Raw genomic sequence first — 27,500 nt, 5'->3', positions numbered from 1 at the left:
TCCCCACACGCCGAGCGAGTGAGCGGCCGAGCGAGCGAGTGGGCAGACAGACAGACAGTGAGAGGAAGTGACAGCTGAGAGACACCACGCAGACACAGAAGACTAGCAGGAAAGCTTTGAGGGTGGAAAAACAACAACAACAACAACAACAAAAGCAACCCCAAAACACAGAACAAAAACGAAAATAAACGGAAGCATAAATACCCTCCGACACACCCCGGACTCCGACCCGGCTCTCGCGGACGCCTGAAGGAGAGAGAGCAGCGTCAATGAGCACACGTCACAGAGCTGAGCTTGGCCTTTTGGACCTGCCTCTGGACTGACTCAGTTTGAGTGTGTGTGTGTTTGGTGGTGGTATTGACAGGTGAAACATAACAGGCTCTTTATGAATATTTGGATGCTGTGTTTTAATCAGTATTGGTCATTCCTAAAAAAATTATCAAAATGTCCGTATACGTGTGTGTGTGTGTGTGTGTGTGTGTGTGTGTGTGTGTGTGTGTGTGTGTGTGTGTGTGTATCTCATGTGGAACGCTCATGTGTCCATCTTTGATGCCCGTGTTTCAGTCAGCATGGATGAGGCCACAGTTCGATGCCTCACCAAGTCCCAGCAGTAGGTGGGCCAGACTCACTGGCTTACATGAGGCGTTCAGCCCCAGCAGACTTCATTCATCTCAGATGGGCTGGGCTGCTCTGTGTGTGTGTGTGTGTGTGTGTGTGTGTGTGTGTGTGTGTGTGTGTGTGTGTGTGTGTGTGTGTGTGTGTGCCTACCGAGAAATGGCAGAGGTTTAACAAGGGCAAGCTGCTATCTGAGGCGAGATGAACTGCTGGCAATGGTTATTAAACAATACTGTCAGGGCTCAGAGAGGATGAGAGAGGAAGAGAGAGAGAGAGAGAGAGAGAGAGAGAGAGAGAGAGAGAGAGAGAGAGAGAGAGAGAGAGAGAAGTAATAGATAGATAGAGAGACAGAGGAAGAGAGAGAGAGAGAAAGTAATAGATAGATAGAGAGACAGAGGGAGAGAGAGAGAAAAAAATGAATTCACTGGTCATTCATTGGCTGTGGCACACAGGCACGTCAGAGGGAAGGTGCTCTGTAGCCATGGATACTCAGGATATATGGCGGCCGGTGGGAGGGATGCTGGATGCAGGGGACAGGCTTTCATGAGGTGTGTGTGTGAAAGAGGGAGGGCTGGGGGTGGAGGGGGGGGGGGGGGGGGGGGGGTCACTCACCGTCTGCGGTCTCCATGACGCTGGTGTGGTTGTAGCCGCGGGGAAGGCCGCGCACCGAGGCCACCTGGGGCCGTTCGGCGTGCAGCGGGCGCTCCGACAGGCCCGTGACGTCTGGGGGCGCCGAGTGGTTATCTGCAGCGGGGTGTCAAAGGGGTCAGGTGAAGGCAAGCATGCATGCGGGAGAGGGTATGTATGTGTGTGTGTGTGTCTATGCGTTAACATGCTTGTGTGTATGTAGATGTGTGGGGGTGCAAGGGGTGTGAGTGTCGTCATGCAATCATGTGTAGGAGTTTCACTGTTGCAGTCGGAGATATCTCAACACAAACTTATATCTAAGCATTAGTTAATACTAATTTCACTATAAAGTGGACCTAATTTCCTTTCCTTTCGAGATCCTATCAGCTAGACTTCAGGCAGACTAAATCTGCCCTGCAACAGACTTGAATCCGTACACACCTTTCACTACTACTTGACCCTAGGATCCATACTGTTCTAGAACTGTCATAATCAAATATTAAAGTGACCGAGGCATAAACTCAAAACCTGGAGGACTGTCTCATAATAGATGAACAATCCATTACTGAGAGGGAGTGGGCCTCCTTTGCTAGGTTTGCCTGGAGACAGAGTACTGGTGGTGGCCAGAGAGACTAGCTATGTGCTTGTCAGGCTAAATCAATTCCAGCTTTCTTTAAACCTGCCCTTCAGGAAGAAGGCATAAACACTGCAGTGCAAATGTGGCTAATTTATTCATTTTGAAATGTGAACAGCTTGATCAGTGAGCAGCAGAGGGGCGGTGTACCACACTGCTGGTAGGGGGTTGGGGGCGTGGAGCGAGTGAGATCTCACGGCACCCAATTTACAAATTTCAGGCCTTTTTGACATGCAAAGGAGACTAACGTCTTTGTTGAGGAGGAAAATCAGGCTTGAAAAGACTTCACAGGGCCATTGCCTGACACGCTCGGAGAGAGACGGCCAATTAGAGAGGTCCTCCCTGAGGGAACGCAGAGCAGGGGGTGGCGGGCTGCAAGCTCCTGGCCTCTTTTGTTTGCTGGGGAGATTTAACAGGGCCTCCGGTGACTGCATCGGACAGCAGAGATAAGCTCTCGGCTTCAGCGGCCGTGGCAGAGCTGAGAGATGTCTGTTGCGATGCGAGCGCTCTGATCTTTATCGCTGCTGGTGGATGGCACGGGGGGCAGGAGTGGGAGCCAGTACAAGCAGAGCTGTCTTGCCCGCAGCGCTAATCAGTAATGCTAACATGTAGCCACCAAAATAGTGAGCCAGTCCTGGAAACAGTGGAAATGAGGAGGGCCTTAAGGGGTGTGCTGTGGTGGCAGGCGCTGAGAACTTGTTGTAAAGAATGTGGCCTACATTGGGCCAACAGAGGGAGGGCATCCTGCTGAGCTCAGGAAACAAGATAATAAAGGTGGGATTTGGGCCGTTTGGGAGACCGTCTCATAAGGTTATTACAGTAGCCCTACTGACCTGGCACAATTAATGACATGTCAAGTCTGTGACCTAAAACCAGCCCATACTGGAGAAAACCAGCCTGCACTGGGGTAGGTTTGGAGCAGTGGGATACTCGGGAAGCTTGGTGGAAAAGCTGCTAGCGGATTACTCAATGGCCACTGGACTCCAGTTACCTGGAGAAAAATCACCTCCTGTCACCTGGAGTAAAATCTCAAGTCCTTGTCTGCTGCACTGTACTAAGACCTGAACTTGACCTGTCCTTCCTGAAACACTGGGAGAGGAGACTCAGTGGAGCAGTATGTGTCCATCTGGCTGGGTGCATGAGTGTAGTCGGGCGTGGGGGTGGGGGGTCTGGCGGGGAGGGGAGCCGGTACTGACCTAGCTGGGTGTGTGCCATGAGGTCGGTCAGGGCGGGTGGCGGTGGCGGTGGGGTTGGCGGCGGCGTGCGGCCTCCCTCCGGGGTGGGATGAGGTGGAGGATGCGGAGGATGAGGTGGACGAGCCCTGGATGACCCTGTTAAACCAGTGCTCCACACTGGCGTGGGCCTGGTACGGGGTGGAGGAGGCCATCCGTCCCTGCCGGCGCAGCGAGCCCTCGTCTTCCGAGGCCGATGAGGTGTCTGCGAGGGGGATGGAGACAGGGCAGCGGTCAGCGTCACAGAGAAGAAAAATAAACAAGATCGGGGGAGGGAGGGAGAACAGGCAGGAGGACAGGATGACATGAACAGAAAGAAAAAAAACCAGCATACACTGATGGATGTAATGGCTCTGGTGGTAACAATCATGAAGATGACCAGTGGCCTGGGGGGGGGGGGGGGGTGAATGGACAGACAATATGAGCGCCATGAGATGAAAGCTGGCATGAGGGTAATTGGTCCGCCAGGGGCACCATGGACGTGAGCTCCAGGACGGGCAGTGAAGACCTGGCTGAGCCCACCTTTCAGCTGAGATAATGGGCGTGGGCAGAGTTGAGGAGCAGAATAGCTCTGAAGGCTCCGGGTCACACACACAGTGACCTCACCGCAGCAAGCAGAGGTCAGAGGTCAGAGCAGATGAGAGCTAAGAACAGTGGTGGTCGACAACAAAGTCGCCTCATCAACAGAGGCAGATGACAACGGAACATCAAAGAAGAAACTACAGTGCAAAATATCTACTGCTACTGTAGTCAAACACCAGCAATTACAGCGCCGCAATTACAGTGCCCCAAACCAGAGCAACAGCCAGAACACTACCAAGGGCTCTCCATCTCTCAGCTCAAATAACTGGGCGACTGCCGAGCTCATTAGCACTTGTGCGCTCTGCTCTAGACGCTGATGATTGTAGAGTCTTATCCCTACAGTCTATCCTCTCCTCTCCCTACAGTCTATCATCTCCTCTCCCTACAGTCTCTCCTCTCCTCCTCTCCCTACAGTCTCTCCTCTCCTCCTCTCCCTAGTCTCTCCTCTCATCTCTTCTCCCTACAGTCTATCCTCTCCTCTCCTCCTCTCACTACAGTCTCACCTCTCCTCTCCTCCCTACAGTCTCTCCTCTTCTCCTCTCCCTACAGTCTCTCCTCTCCTCCTCTCTCTACAGTCTCTCCTCTCCTCCTCTCTCTAGTCTCTCCTCTCCTCCTCTCCTCTCCTCCCTACAGTCTCTCCTCTTCTCTTCTCCCTACAGTCTCTCCTCTCCTCCCTACAGCCTCTCCTCTCCTTACAGTCTCTCCTCTCCTCTCCTCCCTACAGTCTCTCCTCTCCTATCCTCCTCTCCCTCTCAGTCTCTACAGTCTCTCCTCTCCTCCCTACAGTCTCTCCTCCCCTCCCTACAGTCTCTCCTCTCCTCTTCTCCCTACAGTCTCTCCTCTCCTCCCTACAGTCTCTCCTCTCCTCTCCTCCCTACAGCCTCTCCTCTCCTCTTCTCCCTACAGTCTCTCCTCTCCTCCCTACAGTCTCTCCTCTCCTCTTCTCCCTACAGTCTCTCCTCTCCTCCCTACAGTCTCTCCTCTCCTCTCCTCCCTACAGCCTCTCCTCTCCTCTTCTCCCTACAGTCTCTCCTCTTCTCCCTACAGTCTCTCCTCTCCTCCCTACAGTCTCTCCTCTCCTCCCCACAGTCTCTCCTCTCCTCTCCTCCCTACAGCGCAGCGCCCTCCGGCTCCCCGGGCCGCTGATCTGGGATCAGCCCAGAGTGGAAAACAAGTTAGGGAGTGTGTTTACTGGCCCCAGCAGCGTCTCTCCGGGGAGCGCACCTCTGGCCCGATGGATAGTGTTACGCAATGGCAGACTTAAAAGAGAATGCACGGTCTCCTCTGGGGGAGAGACGAGAATGAATCGGAGGAGTCATGTCTGTACAGCAGAAAGAGATAAAAATACACTTGGAGAGCACAGAAAAACTGACAATAATAAATGCATGAAGGGCACGCAAGTGTGTGTGTTCAAAGAATCACTTTAAACAGAATTTCCTATTACGGTACTTTCAGAAAGCCAGAGTCTCCAGAGTCTGGAGTGAATCACATATTGGATGTGGCGTCTTGCTGCGCAGGGCTAAAATAAAACTGCTCAGGATTTCTGCATATGCTATAAGACTTCATTTAGAACAGAAAAAAAACTCAATATGTCAAACACCTTCGAAGAAAGATGGCCTGACCAGCCTGTATTGCCATAGAAACACAGCGAGCAAACAGAGCTGGTTCCTTTTATGGTCATCTCATCGGGCGAACGGTCCAATTAAAGCAAGACTACGCAATATCGAGTGCAGGTCTACTGTCATGGGACTGCATGTATTTCCATTTAAATCCAAAGTGGGAGATGAGGACACCACATCAAAATGCAACAGCAGACCACTCTCGGACACGGCTGGGCAGGGCTGAAGGGGATTAGGAATGGTCACTGTGTCTGTTACGGCTGGGGGAACTGGGGGTGGACAGAGCACGCTTCCCCTGCCTTTAGTGCAAACGAAAGAAGTGCTCTGCTTTGGGTGTAAGGCACTGTTATTTCCCAGAACAATGCATTTCTATGAGAAAGAGAAAAACAGATAGACGAATTGAGATTGACAGACAAACAGCTAAACAGACAGACAGACAGACAGACAGACAGACAGACATACAGATGACACAGATCAGATAGAGAAGTCTGAACTGGAGGCATACTGCTGTCTCTGAGTGCCATCACAAGGAGTCAGCGACTTAACAAGCAGCACTGAACTTGCCAGGCTGCAGTCCAGCTCACACTGCAAAGCTAAACTAAAATTTCCACCTCAACAGCGACACACTAGGAGAACAACTGCTTATCTTTGAGCATCTTCCTTTCCCCGATCCTCAGGGGCTGCCGTGGCCTACTGTTTAGTGTTTCGGACTTGTAACCGAAGGGTTGCCGGTTTGAACCCTGACCAGTAGGCAAAGGCTGAAGTGCCCTTGAGCAAGGCACCTAACCCCTCACTCCTCCCTGAGCGCCGCTGTTGTTGCAGGCAGTTCACTGCGCCGGGATTAGTGTGTGCTTCACCTCACTGTGTGCTCACTATGTGCTGAGTGTGTTTCACTAATTCACAGATTGGGATAAATGCAGAGACCTAACGGGATCAAAAGAGTATATATACTTATACAGTACTTACTTAGGTCTGTGAACGCACATTTGCGTTTGTCCATCAAAGGAAGTATTTCTCACCAGGCTTACCAGTGAAGGAGAGCAGAGTTAATGGAACCCCAAAAGACTAGAAAGAGGCCTGCAGTATAAACCTTAAGCTAACTCACCCTCTACCGTTTCTCACCATAAAGCGATCGGCCCTGGGAGATGATGCATGGGCGTTTATGTTAGTGTGTTTGACTCTTGCGTTAAGAGGGTGGACGAGGCCCGGCTGGCGGATGGGCAGCCTGTAGGTGCGGCTGATTCATTTCTTATTAATGAGCCCATTAATCAGCCACAGGGTGCGATTAGCATGGATTGTGTCCAGCAGACAAGGAGGAAACCAGGGGGAGTGGACACAAAGCACACAGTCACGCAGAGATGCCTCACTTTATTATCATCATTATCAATGTGCGCCTTACCCCGCCTGTCCAAACCACCTTCCTCCCCACAGAGAGAGAGTGGGAGAGGGAGAGAGAGAGAGAGACAGAGAGAGAGAGAGAAAGAGAGCGAGAGAGAGGATTTGTTGGGCCTCCACCTTACCGATCAACACAGCATGCCAAATACTAGGGTATGGAAATGGGCTGTCTCAGAGGGGGAAAAATGACTGCCATCGATGTCGGCTTAAAACAGAGCAGAAGATTTCTGCCCTGTGCTTCAAAAACGGCATGAGCTAGATGAGACGACGAGCTTATCAAAAAGTCTGGTTTCAAGAAAAACACCTCATTAGTTCATGAGGTTTGACATTTCTCACATGCTCTCTCCCCAATCTCTCCATAACCTTGACATAGATGCAGGGAGAGGGGAAGGAAGCACAGAGAGAGAGAGAAAGAAAGAAAGAAAGAAAGAAAGAAAGAAAGAAAGAAAGAAGAGAGAGAGAGAGAGAGAGAGAGAGAGAGAGAGATGTAAAGGGGGAGAGCTGAGGAGAAAAAGATCCTCATTACAAAACCAGCTCACATATATAAACATGGTGAAAAAAGAAACACTGTGCAGAAAAACACGAATCAACAACTTCAAATTAGTCTCCCATTGTTCCCCCCGTCGGCATCAACAGAGAGCCCAAATGAGGCTGGGGAGAGTGCACAACTCCCCTCCCAGGACACAGGCACAGGCCAGACAGGGGGAGAGGGGCACCATGACACATCAGAACCGTTTGCAATGCCAGCCAGCAGATACAGGGGGAGAGGGGGTCAGCGCACACACACACACACACACACACACACAATACACATATCACACACAGTCTGATACGTATGCAAAACCCCAGGTCACATGGCTGCTGGATTGGAAGAAGTTGGGTTACATAAGGAGTGGCTTTGAGGATTTGGGGGGGTGGGGGGTCTGTGCCGCCGGACTGGGCACTGGTCACGTCCCTTCATCCACACCCCTCTCTAGGCAATGAATGGCTTCACAGACTGAGGACTGCACTGTCATTCTCAGCCTGACCTGGACAGACAGCTATCTAGACAGAGGTCCATGCCAGGGGTGGGAGTACTGCCAGCCATGGGGACACAAAGGCACTGCATACTATTTGTCCAAATTTAGGACGTTGGTCTTTCCCTGCTGTTCCAGACCCCATTCTGTGAGGTAATGTGTGTGTGTGTGTGTGTGTGTGTGTGTGTGTGTGTGTGTGTGTGTGTGTGTGGTGTGTGTGTGTGTGTGTGTGTGTCTGCCTGCATACGCATCACCTCTCTGAAAGACAATGGATGCAGTGAACCGCACCCTGATTCCCAAAGGACACATGAATGAGTTTCCTGCTGCTGGCCTGAGCTGCCAACCTCTGAACTCCTAATCCAGTTAACTCAACCAGTCAGTCTCATTACCCAGAGAGAAGAGAGATGGTCCAGCGCCAGCCACTCTGAGCCTGTGTAAGTTCATTAACAATGGCCCCACACAAAGGCAACACATCATAGTGATCTCATTGCTACAAGGACCACGTGCAAGTTCTACATGTCAACATATTAGAATGTGCCATTGTAACTTTACACAACCTCCTCAGTATAGGAGAGAGAAGCAGTAGACAACCTAAATGGCGGATGAGCTCAGTCTCTAAAACAGGTGTAGGCAGTAGGTTTGTGGAATATATTTAGTATCGCTTTCTGCTTGCCATTTGGGAGGTGCATGCTCTAAACGGGTCTATGAGACTCTCTTGGGTTATGCCATCAATAAACACACTTTCAACATGACTCAGCCATATTAAACAATCAGGGCACATCAAAGAGATGGGTATTTCTGCATGCCAATTATGATGCAGACCATTGCTAGTTGAAAGAAGGGGATGGCTAATACTGGGTTAGTGACTAAAAAGTTAGGAAGAAATGCTGACAAAAATTAGATTTTTTTTTAGCATAATACAAGGCAAGATGCTAACAACAATTCCACACAGCTTTAAGACTGACACTTGTTTTCACTGTGTAATAATGCTGCTTGCACTTCATAAATGTCACCAACGCCTCAGAAGAAAACAATGTCATCCCCCTCACTGTACAAGGACTGGCCTTTCCGAGAGCAAGTGCCTACGGTCCAACTACAATGATCTCAACCACAACACAACAACAGCACCATAACACAGACCCAGAGGCTTTGACAAGACAGACCTTCCAAGTATGCTAAATATCCACTTATTCTGCCATCACACAGGCCGAGTGGGAGGGTGGCCTGGGAACCGACTGGTGAGGGCCACTTCTTCACCCGCCGCCGCATGAAGAAAGGACTTGTTCAAACAGGGCCAGGGCAATTTTTCCACTCGGTAATGAACTCCGTCCGTCCGAAATGTCATCTCGACAACAATCAGCAGGGGGGGGGGGGGGGGGGGGGGGGGGGTGGTGAACCGAAAGGACGGTCCCCTGCAGCGGCGGCAGCATGTCTGGATAGGGAGAGCGCGTTGGGTGAGATGGTGTCACTTTGCAGAGGTCAGACTGCCTCGTGTTTGTTCAGGTCATGGCGGTTGGGGTGGGCATGGGGACGAAGGGGGACAGAGCGGGCTCGTCTTACCTGGGGGCGTGCATGCTTCTACCGAGGACTGAACGAGCACAGAGCGTCTCTTGGAAGGCATGGGCATCTTTCTCTCTTTGTATTTGGCCAAGGCTGCTTGTACGGCTTCTGTGTGCAGATCTGCAGAATAGCAAACAGAATACCAAAGCACACAGGGTCAATACACAAGCAAGATATCAAAACATCACATCAGGACAAACGTGCATCTTGATTTCCAAATGTTATCTAGCTTTTTGTGCTTCATCAATAGCACAGTGCAGGTAACCTTAATACAATAAATTCAATACAACTTATTCATTTTGAAGCCTTGCCATTTTCTTTTGTTTTGTTTCACGGTTCCATGGTTCTGCAGGGCTGTAAGCTGGACTATGGAGGCTAGACAGGGGATGAAAACACTTCTGGCTAGTGATGGGAGCAGGGCTGTTCTTACCGGAGCGGAAACGCTCATCCCGCGTGTTTGGCGTCCGCGATTTGTTCTGTTTGGAGCCAGCTGGAGCAGCTTGGGACGACGCCTGAATTCTGTGCTCAATCTGAAGAGATGGATCTACTCCTGGGGGGAGAAAGACCGGGAGAGAGAGAGGGAGGGATAGAGAGAGAGAGATAGAGAGAGAGAGGGAGGGATAGAGAGAGACAGGGAAGGGAAGGGAAGAGAGAGGGAGAGAGGATTTATGTCTGTTTCCTACAGCTCAGTAAGAACCATGCTGGCATTCTAAGGTGGGTCACTTGGAGTTCACACACAGTAGAGTGCATGCGCATGAGTACACCCCCACACCCACACATTCACATACACTTATACACAGACTCACAGACACACACACTGCAAGTGATCAAATATGTAAAGTATCCAACAAGACTTTGCAGTGGAACTAGATCACTTCTGCCCTCGTTGACAGAGGAAGATCGATCGCAGAGCTCAGTTTCAAAGCTCACCGCCACCGTTGAAAACACACACACACCCACACACACTCTACCCTCATCAACTCTACCCCACAGGTGGCATGTGTGTCTGGGGACTGAGGACGTCCCCACACCAGACCCCCATAGCTGGGGGAAGGGACATGCAGGGCCCGCAGCCATCCATCACTGGAAAGCTGGCTCTGAATGTCATGGTGAAGAGGCGTCTCTGTTTTAGTCTACGAGTGTGAGCAAAGTGGTATGTGTGGCCTGGGCATCAGGCTCCCACTAGCTGAGTCCACTATGGACCAATAACATTTGGCATTTTGGCTTTATCTCATGGAGAACTTGACAGGCCATCTTCTACTCCATGTATGGGTGAGGTGTTCTAGACTTTAATAGGCAATATTCTTGTCATCTGTCTTGTAACTGAGAATTGGGCAGAGATCTGGCATTTATGGGGGTGTAGGCTGGCTCACATCAATCCCAGCTGACATTCAGGTTCCATGCAATGCTAAAAATGCCAGCTCTTGTTCAGTTTGTTTCTTTCTTATAAAAAATGGCCTGATCATCTAAAAGGTGTTCTACTGCAATTCACTGGCAGCTAGAATGGCAGACATCAAACAAATGCCTGAACAGGTTCAAAAGACCTGCATTACATTTTCAGGAGAAAGAAAATTGAAAATTTGTTCCATTTCAACTTCATAGTTTAAACCAAGCCTGAGAAAACACTCAACAGGGAATGACATTCAAACAGGAATGACACACATGTCTGGAATAGTTGGAGGAAAAGATCTTGTTTGATGTGTAACTGAGAAGAGCTGGGAAAATGGGAAGTGTTGACCAGCTTTTCACAACCGATCCCTGGTTGTGAAAAGCTTAGCAGCAGAACAGCAGTGGCATCAAGCAGTGAGTTGCAAGGATGGTCTATCACAGACTTCCAGAGAAACATGACGTGGAGTGTAGCCTATATTGAGACACAAGACCCAAAAAGGCCGATTTAAAAACTGTGCCGCAGGCGGAACTTCTGATCAAGCAGGACTGCATAATAACATGAGAATCCTAACTATGCTTCGGAAACCGACCTCAAATGAGGGCCCTCGCGACATCTCCAGACAACCCTCTGGCCTTTGCCGTTCCAAAATTAGCAACAAAGAAGACACAAAAAAATCAAATTCTTCACCTTTCTGTGAAGAATGTCTTTCCTGATGACTCACAGCACTGCGGTTATGCAAGTCATACTTCGTTTCCAAGGCCTCTACGGAATTTCACTTTTATAAACCATCGCCCATCAAAATACAGAAAAAAACAAAGAGGAACTATATATACTCTCTGAAACTCTGAATAACAGAGCATGGAAAAACATATGTGGTGCCAACCCCACATTTAGCTCGGCCACACGTCAAGTGCTTCCTCTCTCTCCGCTGAAACAACACACCCGCAGTGCATTTCCTGTTTGTGTCGGAAGGGGCACTGCAGAAGGGGTTGTTGAGGAAGGGGCACTGCACAGCCTGCTCAATGAGTCGCGGGTGAAGAGCAACAATGCTTTTGGCTACCTGTAATGCTTTCCAGGAGAGTCCATTCCACCTCAAAGGAGCCCAAGTCCCGCTGAGCTCCCAGAGAGGCTTATCCCTCCTACCTCAGGGGCTCCATGGACCCTCAGACTCCATAGTGTGGAACTGGTCACTACAGTGGACATCAATCAATGAACCTAAATCTGTTCTGTTATTTAAATGCACTGCAGAGTAAACTGCCCCAAGATCATGGCTGCATACAGACAAGATGCAAATAGCCTTGGGTGAAACCACCAAAGACTGTGGGCAGGCCATTCCAATGCATCTGACTTGCACAGATCCAACTCAGCACAGAGGCCGCTTTGCAGTGTTCATTGTTCAATTAGGAGGGGATTTCTCATGAAAAAACATGCATAGTTGACATGTTTTGGTAGGGCGAAGTTTAATGTCTCCCATTGTGTTGGGCCGAGATTAAATTACTACCTTCATCTTGAAGGATGTCTTCCCCTTGGGGATCGCCCCTGCCTGAGGCTGCTGACCCATCCCTGAGCCCAGGCCGACTGCCTCTCTTGGGGATGAATGATTTGACTGGCTGCAACCAGTTCAGGAGACTACCAGCCTTGGTCAACGCTAGCTCAATAAGTCACAGAAAATGGCTCAAGTGTCCCGACCCCCCAGCCAGACTGGACTCACACAAGTTGGCTGCGTTCCTCAGCACTCAGCAGGGTGGCCTCACAAAGGCCTGACAAAACAGAGTTGTGAACACCGGGTCAGCCTCTTAAGAGTTGCTGGGTAGAAATGCTCTCAGACTAATCACAGGCTAGCGGTCCACAGCCAAGAATTCAGTTGGTTAAATTCAAAGGATTTCAAAAGTTATAACATCTAGTCTAGCACTGTGGCTGTGAGCCATTTATTATTCTGCATAATGTACTGAAGGCAACAGCTCTTAACTAGCCTCCCAACCACAAACGTCAAAGACAAACCTACGAGGAGAAGACAAATGAAAACGCCACTACCCTCACTCGAAGGCAGGGAAAATTCAATCCCTTAATTCCTGAGCAAACAGGAATAAACTGCCTGGCTCTCCTTTTTAGGGGGTGGCTGATCTGCATATTTTTCCAGATTGTTTAAACGACTTAGTGGTTTAACGTCCACTGTTCATGAGCCATATTATCACGGTGTCACATGGACAATCTGGAGCACGTTATTTGGCACCTTGTCTTTTGAGAGGCGGCCAGAAGAGTGATTTGTGGGCTGTGTGGCGCAGGGCCTGAGTAAGATGAGCCGGTAACACCACGATGAAAGACGATCCGGTGTCCCCTGGTTCCCCTGGTCATTTCACATCGTTTTGCACTCTTTGGATCATCAGAGCCACGCTGACATCCTGTTATATACGAGCCCATAAAGACTCTGGCGGCGCGGCCCTGCGTAATGTGAAGCGCTTCATACAAGGCTGCTTGCAGGGCTCTTCCCCGGGGGGGGTAAAGTTTCGCACAGCAGGTCTGCTGGGGGTCCGTGAGTCGGCACTATGAGCCGAGCCTCTGGGCCAATCACAGCGTGGAGCCTGAATCATTCTCACCAAGGGGCCTCGGCAACAGGTTTACGACGAGCTACGAGCACATACACTGATGGGCCATTTACATTACACACTACCTGAACAGGGCACTGTGGTTACAACTAATAACTACATGGAGACGCTACACCATTTAAATCACCATGTGATTAATCGGTGTACTGAACCCATAGCTTTGAGTGTTTTGCAATCACTGGGAACTGTTGTTGTTTTACTGAAGCGAACCACGAGAGAGAGAGAGAGAGAGAGAGAGAGAGAGAGAGAGAGAGAGAGAGAGAGAGAGAGAGAGAGAGAGAGAGAGAGAGAGAGAGAGAGAGAGAGAGAGAGAGAGATGGCTCGCTAGGACAGAGGAGACCAATGTCGGGAAAAAGAGGCCCGCCGCAGCGGCCAGAGCACAATGGCACCTTAATGACAGAGCCTGTCACAGTGCTGGGAAAGACATCAGGGCCGCGGAGGCTTGCTGAGCCAGGGCCCCGGTCCTTTTCCAGAGCCGCCGGCCAAACCAAAAACACGACGTGTGGAGAGAAGGGCAGACAGTGGCCGCCACAAAAGCCTCATAAAATATTCATCCCCGGCTTCTCTGGCTAGTGCTAAAAATAAACATACAGATAAACACACACTACACACACACAAACAAACACACACACACACACACACAAACGTGTCCTGCTGTGGCTAGTGGTGGGCCCGGGGGCCATGTGGCTGTTAAGTAGGAGCAAAACAGACTGATGACATGAGCAGAGCAGAGCAGAGCGGCGAGTCAGGAGCAGGCTGAGGCCGCCCCCAGAGACGGCTCTAAAACACGTCGTCAAGGGCCCCGGCGCCCCTCCGCAGGACCCACAGGACACGCTAATGGTGATGCATGGACTCCCTGTGTGAGGCCCTCCTCCACTACTTTCCATTCGGTATTGATTGGCTGTTAAGTGTGAGCTATTTAAGAGAGATGGCTGTTATGGATGCTGCAGGTCGTCAGTTCCCAGGCCTCTGAACCGAACGGAAAACAAACCGCAGCCAATCAAAAGCCTACCCGCGCACCGACTCGGCAATCAGACGACGCCATTTCACAACAATGCTAGCTTTATTATACTCCTCTGGAGAATGGACAGACGGTGCGTCTCCAAGAGAATAGAATGGTGTGAGGAGCACTTACAGGAAAAAAAAAAAAAGAAAGGAAAAAATTCCACTGCAGGATTACGCTTCTCTTATTGTAGTTTGGAGCCAGAGACAGAGCAGGTCAAATGCTGTATGAATATTCTGGCTTCTTGTAATGTGAGTAACTCTGTAGCTCTGTAAACAGCCTTGCAGTCTTATCATTGGTGCAAAACGCTGTCTCACAGGCTGACAGCACTGGGGTACAAAACTGAATAACAGTAAAAGGCAGACTACGAAGAACTCACTTTGTGCCCACTGTTAACACCAACCTACTCTCTCCACAACTACTCCCCCATTTGTCCTCCAATTCATTCAAGGTCACACAGCTGACACAAAGTAACATTAGTGGAAATACAGCACACAGACTCCGTACCCTTCACATGGCTAGTAGAGGCGCTGCAGTTAGGACAAAAGAGCTTTAGATCTCTTACCTTGGATCTGTGGGATGTAAGGGGCCAGCAACTTGCTTCGCTTCTTCTCATAGCCCTTTTGCGTGATGTCCCCTGTAGAGGCAGAGAGAGAGAGAGGGAGAGAGAGGGAGAGAGAGAGAGAGAGAGAGAGATATGAAGAGGTGAGTAAGGGGTAGTCTGTACCACGTCTGTGTCCGTCATCGCTCTAACCCGCGCCAGCCCTTTGCCCTGGGACTACGGGGGGGTGGGGTCAGTGACTTCACAGCCCCGGGCAGTGTAGCATCTTTCCCCTGTGACAAGAGACACGCAGAAAGAGCGTGACAGAGAGCAGAGGAGAGGGAGGGAGGGAGGGAGGGAGGAAGGGAAGGACAGGGAGAGAGAGGAGAGAAGGAGCACACAAACCCCACTGTGTTGCAGCAAGGCAGCGCACAGGACAAAGTCTTGGCCGTGCTTGATAAAATCTTAAGACAAAAAAAACAGCAAAAAAAAAAACAAGAGCTACCCTGGCCTGCATTCCTGAAAACTCCTGAACAGTTGGAACTCTCTGGGCAGCTCACAATCTCCCACATCCCGTAAAACTTTCAGACAAATGAATGCCTCTCACCAAACCACCATCCTAGCCTCTTGCATCGAGGTGATGGTATGTGCGAGTGCTCTATCAAACGCAGTCTAAACACATTTGAACCCTGGCGTCTTTGTCTGGTACACCTACCTCCCACGCCTTGTTTGTGTACACACACACACTTAAAAGCAGAACACACTCAGTAGGCTGAAAGCAAACGGCAGTAACATGCAAACACTACACACACACACACACACACACACACACACACACACACACACACACACACACACACAGCTTTGGGTCGCCACCTCTGAGACACACAATCACACAGTCTCACAATTCAAGTAGTTTTATGGGCATGTCAAGGCCAATTTCACATTGCTCAGGCAAAACACAGATTTAATATTGAGTAGCACTGAAAGCTAAAACATATATTCCCAAAACATCCCAAAGCCCTATAGATTGAACCCAAATCCACACAACACTGGCTGAATGTCCAGCACTCCGAGAGAGGAGCGAGAGGACAGAGCCGGGAGGAGAGTAGCAGAGCCCATCTCGCCTCACGTGTCACGCCGAATTCTCCGACGATAACATAAACAGCCATTTAAAGGATCATTTCTGTGGCACACTTGGAAAACATATTTCTCTTCCCTCTCCGGGTTCCAGTGCATGGAAAGAAATGGGGGGGAAAAGAATTCTGCTGACAGCAGTCAGAATTGCCTCAGCCCTCTCGGGCACACTTAATTACAAGGCTGTCTGTGAGACATGTAATTTTATAAACTAATGGGCCCTGTTCAGGTTGCTCTACTATCGATACCGCAAGAACACAGGCAGAATTCCTCCAGCCTGACACACTTTATTTTCTATAGACTGATCCAGCTTCAGAGTTTTTTTTCACTCTTCTCAGAGGAACTTGGTAATGAAATCCTCCGTTTAAGAGCAGAATCGCTCCAGTCAGCCGAAATCTCTCTCTCTCTTTCTTTCTCTCTCTTCCTTCCTCTCTCTCTCTCTGCAGACGAATAACATCATCACGCTGACTGAAATAGCTCCGTCTTCCTCCCCATCTGAAATGTCCATGAGGAGCTGGACTGAGCCGGACTGAGCCGGACTGAGCTGTTCTTTCCACTGGGGGAGGCCAGAGGCCGCAGAGCAGTGTCCCCCTCAGAGGGAGCGGCACGCCACTGGCCCCGAGGACCTGCCTGCGGGGATCCCCACAGCAGCCCCGCCAACGGCGGGGTCAAGGGTCCTGCTCCGGTCAGGCCCATCCATCATGCTGCCACACTGGTGCTGCTCGGCTCACGCCGACATGGGACGCGGCCTTACTGGGCCTGAGGCGCCACGGCCGCTCCAACTCCAGTGCTGCCCCAGATCCCACCGCTCACGAGCACTTCCCCCACCCCCACAACCTGGACAAATCAATGGCCATACCAGATGTGTGAAAAACATCAGCCCTGTTCATCAAAACAGCCTCCATCCCTACACCTCCCCTTGTGCACAGCGGCCCATGAGAAGTTGACATGAGGGTCCAAGCAAAGGGGTCCACTGGGGGGGGGGGGGGAGATAAGATAAGGGCTGCTATGTCTCTGGGTCTGTACAGTGGATGATGCGCTAGAAGAGCAAGATGTCAGATGAGAGAGAGCCAATGGGGTGGTGTGGGGGGGGGGGTAGTGACAGGATGTTTACACTCTTGTCATATCCACCCAGTAGCCCCACATTGCTGCCCCAGCCCACCCCTGCTGCTCCCCAAAGACCCTGCTGAGCTCCCAGACCTGCGGCCGGCGGGGAGGCCCTTTCTCCTGCACACAAAAGCCATATTGATCCTGGAGAGAAAGAGGCAGAGAGGGAGAGGCCACTGACTGACAACTCTAAAGGGGGAGAGAAGGCCCCCGCGACGAGGCCCGGCGCATTTCCCCACGCGAAGCTCCATTCTCCACGGCCGTCTGCCCGAGAGGAGGCCACAAATGAGGAGAAAGGAAAACAAAACAAAACAAAACAAAACAAAACAGACTCTCACACAGAGCCCAGTGCTGGGAAAACACGCCACTCAAAACAGCTGGGCCACGCATACTACCACAGCATCAGACACATTCCAGTAAAGAGAGAGAGAGAGAGAGAGAAAGAGAGGGAGAGAGAAAGAGAGAGCAAAGAAAAGAGAGAGATCACAGCCAACTGACGGCGAGAAAGAGTAATGGCGTTAAAGACAAACGAGGAGGTGCAGAGAGAGGTGCCTTATTACAGGGGGGATTGCAAGCCAAGTGCAATTATGAACACCATTCAAATGAATGGTGGATGTTTTCAGTATGCTAGAACATTCATGAGGTAGTTCATGAAACACCCAAGGCTATTTGTCTTCTCAGCCCACAGGCCTATGTATGTATATGAGCACGTGTGTGTGTTTGTTTGTGTGTGATGGGTTGTGTGTGTTTGTGTGTGATGGGTTGTGTGTGCGTGTGTGTGTGCGTGTGTGTATGTGCTTGTTTGTTTGTGTGTGATGGGTGGTGTGTGTGTGTGTGTGTGTGTGATGGGTGATGTGTTCCAGTCACGCGGCTATGATGTGGACTGAGTGCTGGGCAGTGCTGGTATCTTGGTGCTGTGCTCTATGTGAGAAACGAGAGTGCGGCAGAGCAGAGGGACAATGCAGCTCTGTGGAGATCAGGAGGAGAAGAGAGGGGCTGGACTGGACTGGGCTGGGCTGGACTCTCCGACCCCACGCAGGCTCACACAACTGTAGAGGTGTTGGGGGGAGGAGGGCAGAGAACAGGCCTCTCAGTGGAACACAGAGCCGGGAGGAACAATGGAGGGCTTTTCTCCTTCCCAGCATCGCAAGCCTCCTCTTTATTTTCCTCTGTCTCAATCACTCCCTCCCTCTCTCCTCTCTCTCTCCCTCTCTCCCTCCCTCTCTCTCTCTCTCTCTCTCTCTCTCCCTCTCTCTCTCTCTCTCTGTTCATGTGTCTGTATCAGTATCTACTGTAGCTTTCCGTCAGCTAAGCAATGACATTTGTTTTCAGGACAAATAAACAGCTGTGCTAAGGCAGATTGATCTGCACAAACTGACATTGATTCAGTGAGTCAAAATAAGCCATCCAACCATTAGTAATCAAGTTTGCACGATTACTAATACCAAACACAGACACACACACAGACACACACACACACACACACACACTCACTCACATAATCGCAAATGCACACATATTTCCATTTAAGTTACAGCATGTATTTTTAATGCCACTTAATAACATTTAAGAAATCCCTGTGGTGGCTTGAGGCTTTCCATCAGCCATTAAAAAAGTAGGGAAATGCCAAGTGGCCAAGTCAGAGCTGAGCAGTTTAACCCTGCCATCGCCACTTTTAATAGAGAGCCTTCAAAGAGCCGTCTGATGGGATTTCTACAGGTCAATGAACCAGCGGGTGTCAGGGGAATAGTGTGTGTGTGTGTGTGTGTGTGTGTGTGTGTGTGTGTGTGTTTGGGGGTTTGGGGGGAGGGGGGTATACACGGGGATTTGGGCTGGGTGCTTGCGCTCTATCCAAATCTCAAAAATGGCAATTAGGAAAGGGGGCTGGGCTGGGCTGGGCTGGGCTGGGCTGCTGAGAGAGCCTGTGTTTTAGCTTTCTCCTTTCTCCCCCTGAACAGGAAATGAGGGGAGATGTTGCCAGTAATGAGAACAGAGAGGGGGAATTGAGCAGCGGATTAGCACTAAGCACCTGAGGGCCAGTGGGGAGGTAGGAGGGTAGGGGACACCCCCACATGGTCCCCGGGCAGACCTGCCCGCCCCACTGCTTCCATGGCGACTGGGCACAAATTAGCTCTCCGTCAAGCTTTTTTGTCTTCCTCGATCCCTCCATTCCTGTCCTCAATCGTCATAACCCACAGAGCTTTTGGCTTTTGTTCTCATCCTCCACCTCATGAATCCTCTTTTCATCCCCCCTCCCTCCCTCCCTCCCTCCATCCTCTCATTTTTCTCCACCTTCCCCTTCCTCCTCCTCCATCTCCTCCAGTCAGCGGTCAGGGCAGATACCAGGCCTTCTCCCGTTCCAGCGCGGGGTCTGACCTACATATTTGACCCCAGGATTCCTCCTTTTCTCTCCCGGGTGACAGGAGCGCCTCAGAGCCGCTGCTCTGAATCTAATTTGCAGGTAGCTGCTGCGGTCACTCCAGCGCTCCCCGCTGACAGCCTCTCAGTGGGGGCTAAAGAGCCCCCGCACTTTGCTTCGATCGCACCGAGATGACTGTAATTGATAGATGGCTATTGAACAGAGATTAAAGCAGTGTGTGTATGTCTGTCTGTGTGTGTGTGTGTGTGTGTGTGTGTGTGTGTGTGTGTGTGTGTGTGTGTGTGTGAGAGAGAGAGAAAAAGAGAGACAGAGTGAGGGTATGTGTGTGTGTGTGGGTGTGTATGACAGAGAGAGAGAGAGAGAAAATGAGACAGAAAAACAAAAAGAAAGAGAGAGAAAGCAAGAAAGCGAGTGAGTGAGTGGAAAAGTGACTGTGTCCTATTTGCAGGGTTGTGCATTTCCACCCATCCCCCGGGGGCCCTGGCCTGCCCCACAGGCTGACGCACCCCTCTTCAAACTCCACTCATGGGCACACCCCACCTACAGCACAGACGGCATGGAAACAGCAAGCAGACACCACTAGCGAAGCTAAACTGACTCGTTTACGAGACCGGCCTAGGATCGAACTCGGTCTCGGATACACCAGAACAAAGAGATGAAGACGTCGAGAGAGGATACTACGACACAAAGGCTGCAGACTGGACAGATTTCAGACGGAGGATCTTAGAGGGTGATCCAGGGTCATCTGCCTCAAAAACACTAGCGGGTGCCAATGCAAATGCAGCTGGCTAAATCATTCCACAGGGCTCATTCATTAAACATGACTGCGGAGGTATGCATGTGCACCAAAACCACAGGGGCTTTGTGCCATCTCCATAAAGGGGTAAACTGTGATTTACTGTTCTATTGTGTGCCTGCACACACACACACACACACACACACACACAAACACACAGAGAGAACCACATCTGTGAGTTCGTAGTCTTGGGCTACAACCCAGGTGCAGAGTTTCAGACAGGCTGTGTGTGTGTGTGTGTGTGTGTGTGTGTGTGCTGGATCCATGCCCAGCAACTCCCGGTGTTTCCATGTGCCCAGTTCCGCTCTGCCGCCTGCTCCCACCCGTGCATTTCAATCCCAATACCCCCATGACGAAACCCCACCACACACACACACACACACACACACACACACACACACACACACACACAGCCTGTCTGAAACTGACGACGCACACAACCCCCATAGAACGAGAGGGAAAGGCCCCTCTGATGTAGCGGCATTTAGGCTCAACTTGTCACAGTGTAACAAGGCAGCTCTTCATCTCTGCTCTGCACTGCACGCCTGCTGTGACTTTCTTTGAACGAGAGCTGGAGAAACATTGTGTGTGTATGTGTGAGTGTGTGTGTGAGTGTGTGTGAGAGAGAGAGAGTTTTAGGCTGCTGGAATCTCCTCAGTCTGCATTGATTGCAGCCCGTGAGTCTTTGCTCCAGCAGCAGGTTCTCACCAGCCCTAACAAAAGCCAGTGGTGTTAAGTGTGGCGAATATGAGGATTTATGACACTGTGGATGCCTCTTTGTGTGCATGTGCATCAGCATGTGTGTGTGTGTGTGTGTGTGTGTGTGTATATATGTGAGCGCGCTCGTTTGAAAGAGTGTAATCACAGGCTCATTCTCTTTGGGCCCAGTCCTGACAACAGAGCGGCGTTCATCATAGTACTCTGTTCCCACGGCGACAACCTCTGAGAGACCCCTCTTACACACACACACACACACACACACACACACACACACACACACACACACACACACACACACACACACACACACACACACACACACACACACACACACACACACACACACAGCCGCCTCACATTATACCATTCAGCTCCTTACAAGCCTCCTCTCTCTCAGCCTCCCTTCACTCCAACTCTTACTCGCTCTGCTAGATTAACACCTTCAGTCTGACAAAACACCTCTATCTGCCAAAGACTATGAGTTTCAACACACACACACACACACACACACACACACACACACACACAAGCACAAGCACAAACACACACACTAGCACAAACAAATACATACACACACACATACAAAGTCATACTAGCACAAACAAATACATACACACACACACACTTACCACACAGTGTCTCTGTGTGAGAGTATGATACAATTCTTCAGAGACATAGAATTAACAGTCCTCTGCACACACCAGCCCCGTGTCAAGCAGACTCCCCACCTCTCTTTAAAGCCCAACACACTGACACTGGCTCTCCTGTCATCCATCTAGCCACCAGAGCTCAGCCCTCTAGTCTGTCTGCCTAGTCCAGGAGAACTCTTCTGGAAACGCTACCCTGTGCCCACTGCACCCAACACCCCCAACCCCTCCCCTGCGCTCCCCCAACGATCCCCTCTCCTGCCCCTAAAAACTCTGTCCTCTATCAGACGTCCTTGCTCTGCCAAGCTGGCGCGCGGAGCTCCAGAGCAGGGACGGGGTCTGTCTCCTGTCATCTGCTGGGCCATGCCAGGGATAAACACGCCAGGGGGACGGGCAGAGGGGCGCGCAGGGGCGAGTGGGCAGCTGCCAGCGGAGATGTCAGCAGAGATGGCCAGAGAGTTAGAGAGAGAAAGAGAGAGAGAGAGAGAGACACTGAGAAAACAGACAGAGTTAGAGTGAGAGAGGACGCCATCCTAGCCCAATGTCACAACAACAACGACACACACAATCCAGCTTCAGACAGACAGGAATTTAAAACAGTCTTCTCTGCCTGCAATGACACCATGTCTGAAACCATTTCCAATGATTCGACAAAACTGGCCTTGAGCATAATTACGACATTACTGTATGTCAGCAGAGACAAACACAGCTCTGCCAGTGCTGTCCTGAGAGGGCTTAGCCTGGCATATGCCACACACCATGACTCATGCTGAGCATGCATTCAACAGTGACAATAGCAACTACTGCTCACACTTTTTCCATTCCATTTCCAAATGCATATGTGTCTGACACCAATGATCAAGGTGGGTGACAGGCTTTCTTTCTAACGCGGTAAGTTAAGTTCAGCAATAAGACTTCCATGTCTAAGCCCTGAGCCCAACAGCAAACGTGTCTCTCTTACCTGAGCATTGTGCTTCCTGCCAGCCCAGGACTCCAGGAGCAGGAGGAAGAGCAGACTCAGACTCAGAACAGAGTGATGTGCTGTGCTCAAGTGAGGAGGCTCTCCCAGCACTGAGACCAGTCCCCGAGAGTCAGTCACACACACTCACTCACTCACTCTCTCTCTCTCTCTCTCTCTCTCTCTCTCTCTCTCTCTCTCTCACACAGACAGACACACACAGACAGACAGACACACACACACACACCCTCCCTTGCACCGCAAGACGCTTGTCGGCAGCTCCAGGCCCCTCCTGACTAGAGAGTAGAGGAGAGACACGGCCAAGCCACAGCCAGCCTAGTCAGCAGCAGCAGCAGCAGCAGCAGCGGCCTCATCACACAGCCCATCCGGAGAGAGAGGGAGAGAGAGAGGGAGCGTGCAGCCCTGTTACCCACAGACAGGACAGATAGAGGGGTGAGGGGTGGAGTGGTGAGGAGAGGGGTGGAGAGAAGAGAAGAGGAGGGAGGGACTAGCCCAGTGGCAGTTGGGGAGAGACAGGAGAGGAGAGGAGAGGAGAGAAGTGGGACGAAGATGTGAGGAGAAGCAGATTAAAGATGAACGGAGAGGAGGGAAGGAGAGCAGAAAAGAGTTCTAAGAGAATAAAAGGTAAAAGAAGAGAGAGAAGAAGAAAGGAGAAGAAGAGAAGAGAAAGGAGAGGTAATGAGTGGGGAGCTGCAGCCGACTGGTGCTCTCAGCGCTGGCTAGCTCACTGACTGGGAGGAGAGTAGGCTGCTGGGGAAGCAGACGAGCCGTGTTAGAAGTCAAGCAGCTCAGAGGGGGCCAGGGAAAGCTTCCTTTGTTCCCTTTCACAGAGAGATAGAGAGATAGAGAGAGAGAGAGAGAGAGAGAGAGAGAGAGAGAGAGAGAGAGAGAGAGAGGGCGGGATTGAGCTTATTCAGCCCCACATCCCGCTCCCTCCCTCCCTCCCTCTCTCTCTCTCTCTCTCACTATAACACACACACACACACACATAATCATTCTCTGCCTCCCAGCTTCTCCCCCTCTCAGTAACCCACTCTCCCCCTCCAAACACCTCCCTCTCTCCTCCCAACCACGTCTCCACACAAAGCTGAGGAGCCTTGACTCATTAGGAGTGTGTCCATGCAGTTTCCCACCCCCGCATAAAAACAAACAACACACACAATTTACGGTCACCTCCCACACCTGCCAGGAGAAAGGCAAACCCCTCCCCTCCCCTCCCCTCTCTGGGTCAGGTGTTCCTCCAGCTCCTCCTCCTGTGGAATCCTCTGGGCCTGAGGGCCACTGCGCTGCCCATGACACAGCGGAGTTGTGTGCTCACTGCAGGGAATTCTTCATGCTGCCCACCTCCCTGCCTGGACACAGCAGAACTTCATCCCAGCACAGGCAGTGGAGTCACACACATCCACAAAGGACGCTAGCCAAAGAGGTTCACACCTAAACCAACAGACTATTTGATTGGCTGGTTGACGGGTGGATTTGAGCACAAATGCAGATCCATATTGACCGGTTTCTCCTAATGGAGTGCTCAAACACTGGCAGTCCAAAGTGATGGGGGAAGTGTATGTCTGGATCCACAGGCATGGAGGTAGAATGACTAAGGTTGTCTAACTTGACACTTAAACATCAATAGAATGGTCTTTGAGTCTCTTTTGAGTACAAACAAGTAGTCTTTGTTGAGTGTTAATGCAATCAATACCCACCCAAGGCTGATCTTGTCTGCTGTGCATACAAAAAAAACATTTTAATCCTCTCAGCTAAGGTGTGAAGACCAGCGAGACTAGCAGCTTACAGCTTATGCACACAAATCTGTACATCTACATACACATACATCAGCACACACCACACGCACGCGCACACACACACACACACACACACACACACACACACACACGCGCGCGCGCACGCGCACACACACACGCACACACACGCACACACACACACACGCGCGCGCACGCGCACGCGCACACGCGCACGCGCACACACACACGCACACACACACGCACACACACACACACACGCACGCACACACGCACGCACACACGCACACACACACGCACACACACACGCACACACACACCATGGCAGACAGACAGTGTGTCTAATCAGATTGTGAGCAAGGAGGCCAAGGAGGAGGAGGAGGAGGAGGAGGAGGAGAAGGCATAGCTGCCATTCTGCACTTGCAGCTGAAATCCCCATTCAGCCTCTCCGTCTCTGTCTGGGCTCTCCAGCACGGCCGTGGAGTCTGCCCAAAGCCAGCCGAGGAGGCTGAGCCAGGGAGTGACTCCCCCCGGACACACACACACACACACACACACACACACACACGCAATCCCCCCCGAAAGGAAGTAATAACCACATTAGGGGATTTAATTGAGGGGTGCAAATTGTGAGCGAGATGAAGACTGGCGACGCAGAGCATTGAGCGGAGCTGAGCTGAGCGACGAAGGGGAAGATTTCCATTGCAAATGGCATCAGGAGCCCAGTGGGCAAAGCGGTCATCTCCCATAGGAAAGCCTGACACAGAAGCAGTGAGAGTGACGTGGAGTGGAGGGTGATGGAGAGAGTGTAGGAGAATGCAGCGCCAGAGGACAGCACGGCGATCTCTTCAGCCCCCGTGGTCACAGATGACCTTGATGACAGGTCAGACGACACAGGAAGAGAACACCTTACATCAACTCAGCTGCACTTGCACAGCTGCTCCCGATCCTCTCCATTCCACAGCCTGTGTGTGTGTGTGTGTGTGTGTTCACACATACAAGCACAGATTTGCATCACATGGAACAGAACACAGGAAACGATCAGGACAAAATCATAAATAGGTGCGTTTGTGAGTGAGGAAAGGAGAACAGCTAAAGATAGAGAAAGAGGAAGAGAGAAAGACTGTGTGCGTGCAAGTGCGTGCAAGTGCGTGCAAGTGCGTGCGCGCATGTGTGTGTGTGCGCGCACACGTGTGTACGTGTGTGTGTGTGTGTGTGTGTGTGTGTGTATGTGGCAGTTGATGAGAGTGGGATGGGGGCAGTGTTCAGCTATCAGCCATGCAGTCATTTCAAATGAATAGCTGCACGTCAATTAGGCAACATTAGCCAATCTAATGAACAATGTGATGAATGAACGTTCACACAAAAAACAGGCAGAATGTGTGTGTGTGTGTGTTGGGGGGGGTGGGGTGGGGGTGGAAGTGTGTGTCCCCATGTCATTTATCCTCCTAAACACCTCCTAGTGCCACACCTCTCCCTGCCTCTCTCCAAAAGCACAGCTGGTGTGTGTGCGTGTGTGTGTGTGTGTGTCTGTGTGTGTGAGTGTTTGTGTGTTCAAAGGCTTGTTTGACACACACAAGATTTTAATCAGTCCTTCACAACAGCTCAGCACACACTCTGAATGGCAAACTGATTACATTCTGTGACAGGGCTGACAACCACTGATGCTCTCCCCCCTCAGCTTCCACTGCCACAAATGGGCCCTTTATCTGCACACAGACTACAGCCAGGATGAAATGACTGCAGAAAGGTAGGTGGCTAAAAGAAGAGAAAGAACAAGAGAGAGAGAGAGAAAACAAAGATGGGAGGAGGTAAACAGCAGAGGTGCTGTAGCTGTTATAGAAAATGAAGAGCAAAGAAAGGAAGAACACTTGTAGAAAAAAGAGGAGAGTGGAAATGGGGGCATAAAAGAATAATGACTTCCTCTGTGGGTCATCCCTCTCTCCTCCATCTCTCTCCCTCCCTCCATCTTTCTCTGAGTGGCGGGTAATGGCGGGCCTCCCTGAAGTGCCGCCACTCTGCTGTCATCCATCAGGGTTGTGAGTCGTGCCATCAGAGCGCTTTTAATTAAGCCCTGCCTCCCAACCAGCCCGCTAGCTCAGCCATGCTAATGAGAGGGGGGCACACTCTTTCCCTTTTGGGGTGCCCGCTGGCACATGCCTCACACACACACACACACACACACACACACACACACACACACACAGGCAGATGTGCAGCCTGCAGCTGGTAGCACAAATGGAGAGGGGAGTGTGATTAGAGTCACACAGGGACAAACGGAAGCCAAGCAGCCTGGAATTAACTAACACACACACACACACACACACACTTACACACAAGAAACATGCACTACATGACATACAGAGACACAAAAGCATTCATATAGCACTAGTCACTAGACACACATATACAACCAAGCGCACACACACACACACTCCCCCAGACAAGAGCACACAGCTGTTACACATGCAGTCCATGCCGGTGCACAGGAAGTTGTTCCGGGTGGTTTTCCTGTGCTCCCGGTCAGCTGCAGCACTGGGTCAGTGCCACATGTCCATCCCCAGCGGCTGACCCCACCCTTCCTGACCAGTGGCACACGCACTCAGTGACCCAGTTGCCTGACCTCTATGCTGGACAGTGACCAGAGCTACGCACCACACTGACCACAGTTCACATTACACAGCAACCAATGCCGTCACTCGGTCATCTGTCACCCCACAACCACTGGCTGACAATATATATTTATAATCTTCTCTCAGATGTTTCATATAGCCAGCAGTGATGTAGAAGTGTGTGTGTGTGTGTGTGTGTGTGTGTGTGTGTGTGTGTGGAGTGAGATGAAGTGGGAAGCAGTGTAGTTAAAAGTGCTTTATCTGCATGGCTGCCGGAGGTGAAAGCACTGATCTGGATCTCCTCCTACACATTCATCTTTCTCATAATCACACCAACGCCATGCCTGCACACACACACACAATCATGTGTATAACCCCCTCAGTAAGATGTTAATAGTAGACAACCCTGCTGGCAGCTCTGTGATTGTGCTTTTGCGATGCTGAATGAATGCACACGGCTGTTTGTCTTTGCCAGACACCATCCTAAGAGGAACTGGGGCGGGGGAGGGCTGCTTATAAAACACACACACACACTGCACCTGGGG

General features: G+C 50.9%; 1 protein-coding gene across 1 annotated transcript in view; it reads right to left on the bottom strand.

Moving 5' to 3' along the window:
* dip2a (disco-interacting protein 2 homolog A) overlaps positions 1-27,500 on the bottom strand; it is a 91,282-nt gene that overhangs the window by 23,343 nt on the left and 40,439 nt on the right. Inside the window, 6 exon segments of the mRNA XM_042083548.1 lie at positions 1,228-1,359; positions 3,073-3,107; positions 3,109-3,313; positions 9,281-9,400; positions 9,711-9,830; positions 14,845-14,916. Of these exon segments, the coding sequence (XP_041939482.1) occupies positions 1,228-1,359; positions 3,073-3,107; positions 3,109-3,313; positions 9,281-9,400; positions 9,711-9,830; positions 14,845-14,916 (684 nt within the window).

Source organism: Alosa sapidissima, chromosome 2 (genome assembly GCF_018492685.1).
Source record: "Alosa sapidissima isolate fAloSap1 chromosome 2, fAloSap1.pri, whole genome shotgun sequence".
NCBI lineage: Eukaryota > Metazoa > Chordata > Actinopteri > Clupeiformes > Clupeidae > Alosa > Alosa sapidissima.
This window is presented reverse-complemented; position numbering and strand designations above follow the sequence as displayed.